Source organism: Cynara cardunculus (assembly GCF_001531365.2).
Source record: "Cynara cardunculus var. scolymus isolate 2C chromosome LG 10, CcrdV1, whole genome shotgun sequence".
NCBI classification, from domain to species: Eukaryota; Viridiplantae; Streptophyta; class Magnoliopsida; order Asterales; family Asteraceae; genus Cynara; species Cynara cardunculus.
This window is the reverse complement of record NC_037537.1, coordinates 25,214,423-25,221,177: the sequence shown is the minus strand read 5'-3', so window position 1 is coordinate 25,221,177 and position 6,755 is coordinate 25,214,423. Positions and strand designations below refer to the sequence as shown.

The window sequence follows — 6,755 nt, the reverse complement described above, 5'->3', positions numbered from 1 at the left end:
CTGCTGCTTCTCCGATGGCCGCTGCTGCTTCTTACAGCAACTACATCACGAATTTGAAGAAAATTTTCAAATACCTTTCTTCTTGTTTCATGCAAGTAAGGAATTATATTTTGATGGTGGTTTCGTACTCGATTTCDYCAACAACTTGATTAATTGAAGTACTTATTAGGGATTTTAATGAAGTATTATGATTTATTTCGAGAGTTTACATTGATTATGATTGCTGAATGTTGTTGTTGTTGTTGTTGTTGTTGATGAATTATTAGGGCTGTAGTGGTAGTAGGACCAGTGTTACCAGAATGCATTTCGTAGTGAAAAAACACTAAACAGCTCACTGGGGGTAAATTGGTCATTTTAACCAGTTCTATCCTGTCATGTCCTGTCTTACCAAACGCTGAACAGCTGTCCTGTCCTGTCCCGTCCCGTCCCGTCCCGTCCTGTCCAGTCATGTCTGCGCACCAAACGCACCCTTATTACCAACAGAATAGAACAAATATGAACCCCTGCGTTGAAATAATCCACTAGGGGAGGGGGTTAGATATGGGGAGGCATAGATGCATTCTAATATACATAATTATTTCATTCACTTCTTTATATGAAACATTATACATTCTTGAATTCAAAAAATGGTCAAAAACTTTCGTATCAACGAACCGACAATGCCTTCCCGAGTCCACCATCAAGACTGTTTTTCAGTTGCATCTTTCCGATAGTCGTACTTCCTTTTTGCATCATCGCTACAAACTCATTGTAATCGATACGCCCGTCCTGCAACCATGAGATAAAGTGTAAGATCATTTCTAAACTAACAAGATTCTTAGGAAACGTGGACAAGACTGGACATGTGAGAATGAGGTAGACAGGTTTAAAGAATTGTGGAAGGTTTTAAATTTTAATTTGACACGGTTCGTAATTTACCAATCTTGTCTCACATCATTAGGGTGTGTTTGGTACACTGGACAAGTCAGAATAGAACAAGAATCATTGTGGAACAAACAGGAACAAATTTTTCCAACCCCACCCTATGGAACAAGGTGGAACAAACCTATATTTTACCAATATAACATCAAAATAGAATATAATTCTCTTCTAAAACATCAAATACGCCTCCCTCTTTACATTTTATCCATTCTTTAAATTTTATTTATTGTATTTTATGCTCTTTAAACTTTCTCTTTATTGTCCTCAAAGTATTATTTTTATATGGTTTATATATTTTGATTAATTTATGTAATTTATTAAATACTAATAATAAAAAATAACTTAGAAAATGTATAAAATAAAAATTGGAAACTATATAAACTTTTTACCTTGTTGTCATTTTAATCGTCTTAACGAAAACTTACTAATGATATATTTTGTTATAAAAAATATTTATTTTACTACAATTTAATAAATTGCACAAAATAATCAAAACATATAAACAACTCATCAGGGGTAAGTGGGTCATTTTATATGTCTTATCTTGTCTAGTTTTGTCTTACCGATTGTTGAACAATGTTATGCATCCTGTCTAAATACTAAACGCACTCTTAGAGACATCATTTGGATTTAAGACATCTCAACAACCATTATGTATCAGGTACGATAAACTACTCGAGAAAGAGCAATGTTAAATGTGTATGTGAGAGCCGGATGCATATCGTGAAAACTTACATTGTTCTGATCAGCTTCTTTGATAATTTCTTCCATTTGTGCATCGTCTATTCCCAATTCCTTGCAGGATTGTTGGATTTCATTCACGGTTATATAACCACTGCCATCTTTGTCAAAATACGAAAAAGCAGCATATAGACTATCTTCCTTATCCACTTTGTTAAAATGCAAGGTTGCAGCTACAAATTCTTCATAGTCGATGGCACCATTATTGTTGATATCCGCCTATAGTTTCGTGGCAGAAAGATGCATTAACGAACGTGAGAACATATCCTATAACTATAAAGATTTTGGATGGAAGCTACCATGGAAATTTACCCATTTTCTGGGCTCTTGCGGGGAAATTTTCCTTTTTAGCTATCTATAAGCTTGTTTGTTAGTAGCTTTGTGAGCTTAATCGGACTCGCAGCTTATTTGGTCTGCTATAGAAGACTGTTTGATAGTGGCGTAATGATACAAAAAGTGGCTTATTCAGTAAGCTTCTAGATGGAGCTTTATGCAGATTGCCAAGTTTTTTTTCAAACCAGTCCATCCCAATTAAAAAACATGTTCATTCCATCTAAGAAAAAATCCCTCCCCAACAAAAAACTTTTTCGATTTATACGGACAGATTAATACTTGATGGAAAACCAACCAAACAGCCCCTAAGCAAGAACTACCTATTTGCCTATAGTAATCTCCACAAATTATTAATCCTAGTTGTTTTCTAACAACAATATTGCCTTATTTTGTTGAAGGGTCTTTTGGACAACCTGTTAGTGATTGAAAACCTTTCTTAAAATATCTGTCGAGTCGAAAGTTGCAATTTTCATGGGACGGAAGGAATGCTTCATATGCATTTTTGACGAAATGAAAGGGAATGAAGTTCTAAATGATGGTATCTAAGATGATACTTACAGCTTGCATAAGATCATGAATTTCGGATTCTTCAAGATTAGCACCAAAACTACTCAGTCCATCCTTGAGTTCTTCAAAAGTAATGTAGCCACTGTTGTCTGTATCTATCATCTTAAACATTTGTTTTAAGCCAGAAATCTCTTCTTCTGAAAGTTTTGTAGCAATAACCTGCAGCCAAAAAAGAAAATTTTGGGGTTGAAGCCAAATGATCAACTCTGATTCTGCGCTATATGGCTTATTTCGCAAGTCAAAGAAATTAGTTGGGATTCATCATTAAAAGGAACAAGTTTTTGGGAACTCAAACACCATGCCGGATTCAAATCTAGCTTACCCTAAGAGCCATTTTCTTAAGTTTGTTCATGGCAGAAAACCGAGTTAGTCGAGCAAAGATTGCAGAATCAAGAGGCTTATCTGGAGCAACACCATCAACGCTGATCCAAGGGTGGCCTACAGCAGTGAGGACAAGAACTGGAATGAGAAGCAAGAAAATAAGAGAAAACCTGATAAAAACTGTGAACGGATTAATTCTACTAATTACTACTTCTCTTTGGAAAATGTTATCTGTGAGCGAAATGGAGAAGAGAAACTCACAAAGAACTTCATGAGCAGTTATCCGCTTTTTTGGGTCTCTAACAAGCATTTTTCTAATAAGTTCTTTAGCACTTTCAGATATATTAGGCCATGGACTTATGCTGAAGTCAAGTTTACCATGCAAAACCTCTTCGAATATATCTTCCTCAGAATCTGTAGACGAAGAAAATAGAAAGGTGGATTATTCGCAATCAAACAGAGGGGAGATAATATTGCAAAGTTATAACATGTTCTATCTCACCTGCCCAAAATGGAGGGACCCCACAAAGAAGAATGTAAATGATCACACCAGAACTCCAGATATCGGCTTCTGGACCATAATTTTTAAGCAAAACTTCTGGTGCAACATAATAAGGGCTTCCCACCACATCTGTAAAAACTTGTCCTGCATTAGAGATAAGAAATTAGCCACGGAAATGCAAAAATTGATTGTACACAAGATGACAAGAAACAAATATTCATGGATAAAACAAGGGTGTTATACATCAGAGGAAGATAAAACATGTGCTAGAGGGACTAATATTGCACATGGATGCTATAATGTGAAAGCCCATTTAGAAAAGCTTTTCTTAAGATATAACAAAATTCAAACCAGATTATAGAACAGTCCTACTAATCAAGATTTGATAAAAATGAGCAAGATAAATTCATAGAAGCATTTATAGTTCGAGATAAATATATGATTTGAAAAGGTACCTGGCTTAAAAAAAATTGATAACCCAAAATCTATGGTTTTCAGAAGTGAATCTTCATCCTTATCTACAAATAGAAAATTCTCAGGTTTAAGGTCCCTATGCATCACACCAAGAGAATGGCATGCCTCAATCACACCAACAATAGTCCTAGCAAGATCAGCTGCTTTTCGTTCTGAATAATAACCTCTATCAATGATTCGATCAAACAGCTCACCTCCAGCGCACAATTCCATAACCATATAAACTGAAACAGCATCCTCATAAGCCCCTTTAATCAAAACTATATTAGGGTGTCCTGCCAGATGATGCATAATATCAATTTCCCTCCTAACTTCCTCCACTTCATCATCCGTCAGTAACTTCCTCTTTGCGATTGATTTGCAAGCATACTCTTTACCAGTTGCGTTCTCGATGCAAAGAAATGTTGTACCGAACTGACCATTGCCTAGTTTCTTACCCAACCTATAATAATCTTTCAAATTCCCAGTCCTGGTTTTCAACACCCCACCAGATTGAAGCCCTGCACTTAACACTCTCTTCATTTCTTGCGGCTTTTTAACAGACTCTGCGTGTTTGCTTTGTTGCTTCACTATTGAAACCTTTCTTGATGGCTTGGTCTCAAACTTGACTTCTTTTTTAGCCTCCTCCTTAACTTCATTTTGAGTCTCTTCTTTCGCTAYAATTACCGTTTGTGGTTGTGTATTTTGAATAGGTGGAGGGTCTTTAGGATGGTAGTCTGCTGGATCCGGTTGTTTGCCAGCTTCTCCATTCCCAGGATGGACCTTATTTGGTGATTGTGATTGAGGCCCGCAAAATGCATGATATATTGAATTGAAACCATTTAAGCAATTTCCCATCTAATCCAAATTATATCCTAGTTCCTACAGCCAAAAAGTAGAGAAATGCACACAGTCGGGTATTGACAGATAAAAGTCCTCATTTCAACCCACTTCCCCTTTTTACGAAAGGATGCAGTAATATGACATTTAAACAAACAGTTGGTGTGCAAACCCCAGAATCAAAGAAACAGAAACCCCCTATTCAAGCCAATCCCAAATACGAATTATGAACACCCTTTTCCTGTACAAACTCCTCCGAATCCACACGAAGATCACATAAACCAATAGATCAAAGAGAAATAAGCTTTACCCACAAAATCTTCCAAGACCCTGATTATTTCCACGAAGAACAAGGAGAAATCTCAAAAGCCCGAATCAAAAAGAAAATACTGATTATTGAAGGGAAATTGAGAGACGAAAATTGGGGGGTATGATCGGAAAATTGAAACGTCTATGGTTTTACCATGTCCTCCCTGTAGAAAACCTTAGAAAAGGGAATGTGGGTCATTGTTCGTTGAAATTGAGTTTGAACGTGACTCGTCTACTCTCCATGTTTGCAGGTTTATATACACTGCTACGGCGTAGACCGACTGAGAGGAATTGGAGCGGAGGGCGGCGGACGTTGGAGGAAATGGAAACTTGACGGGTTTTTCAGTTGCAACTTTCGAACCGTTTCTATGAAAATATTGTCACGTTGACATATACATTACTTTTTGTCCGAAAACTCGAGTTTCAATTCCCAAGGTCTGAATTTGATAATATTATAAATTCGAGCCTTTTTTATAAATACTTTATTATTTTTTGTTTTATAAACGGGTCGTATTTACATACAGATTAACGGAGCAAAGAAAATAGATAATATATAGGGTTGGGTCTCGGTGATAAAGATAGTTAAAGTAAGAAATATAAGAAAAAAATCTCATTCTTAGATTCACATTAATATGAGATGCACCAGATTAATTCCCATATCAAACGCGATTCATGTATGAGTTTGAGATTAAAAATAATCGAAGGTTTAGATGTTTTCTTATACTTTTCACTTTAACTCTCATTCTCAAACAATTATTCGTTATAATATATAATATTATCTGTTGTTTAATTTTTAATAGAAAATAAATTAACATTTAAAAGACCTAACTACCCCTGGAATAACAAAATTTACTAACATAGTTAGAAAGAGAGACCCAAAAACGTTTAACCACAATAACTTTTTCTATTATTTTAGGGATCATAATGCAATTTTGAGTAAACCATAGGGACCAATCATGCCATCCACTCTTTCTTAAATGATAATCCAAACACACACACTCTCTCTCTCTCTAACTTTCCTTTGCAGCGTTGTATCTATCTATATCTATATACCCACGCGGAAAACAACGGCATATTCATCTCCTCCTCTCTTAAATTCCTCCACCGTTCTTCTTGTTACACAAAACCCACATTCAATCCTTCTTCCATACATTCTGAACCCACCGCCTTAATCCTCTTTATTTCAACAATCCTCGCCCAAAATGGTAGTCAAGATGATGAAATGGCGTCCATGGCCGCCGCTTTTATCGCGAAAATTCCAGGTGAAATTGGCGGTGAAGAAGATGGAGGGTGCGAATTGCGATCCAGAGAAGGATGATCGTACGATTGTGGAAATCAAATGGAAGGGACCCAAGATCACTCTGGGTTCATTTAGAAGAACAGTGAAGAGGGATTACACGAGGGATGGGAAAGTTGTGGATTCAGACGGTGTCGTATGGTGGGATGAAGAATTCCATACGGTTTGTACCCTTTCTGGGTATAAAGAAAATGACTTTCTTCCTTGGGAGATTGGGTTTACAGTCTTGAATGTGAGTTCTTTAATTTATTTATTTTTAACATGTTTTAGGTTTAATCATCATCGTTTTGTATCTTCTGTTCATGTGATCGGATTCAATTTCAATCAGATTATTTTGAATTGGTTAAAATATGTGGAATTTCCCCTGTACCAGTTTTGGCAATTTTAACTTTCTTGGTGGGTATCATTCTGATGGTTTCTGTCATCTTTGCCATATACATACATACATGCATATATATATATATATATATA

General features: G+C 36.1%; 2 protein-coding genes across 2 annotated transcripts in view; one reads left to right on the top strand and one right to left on the bottom strand.

Moving 5' to 3' along the window:
• Window positions 1–510: 510 nt before the first annotated feature.
• Window positions 511–5,282, bottom strand: LOC112520414 (calcium-dependent protein kinase 26-like). The gene is made up of 7 exons (XM_025128798.1): window positions 3,841–5,282; window positions 3,386–3,529; window positions 3,145–3,297; window positions 2,885–3,000; window positions 2,554–2,721; window positions 1,657–1,881; window positions 511–768 (listed from the first exon to the last, which is right to left on the bottom strand). Exons 1-7 carry the CDS (start codon window positions 4,694–4,696, stop codon window positions 646–648), a joined length of 1,785 nt encoding a protein of 594 aa, XP_024984566.1. The 5' UTR covers window positions 4,697–5,282; the 3' UTR covers window positions 511–645.
• Window positions 5,283–6,096: 814 nt separating this feature from the next.
• Window positions 6,097–6,755, top strand: part of LOC112519387 — a 3,276-nt gene continuing 2,617 nt past the window's right edge. Inside the window, exon 1 of the mRNA XM_025127467.1 lies at window positions 6,097–6,516. Coding sequence (XP_024983235.1) covers window positions 6,190–6,516 — 327 coding nt within the window. The 5' untranslated portion in view covers window positions 6,097–6,189. The remainder of the gene's footprint in view (window positions 6,517–6,755) is intronic.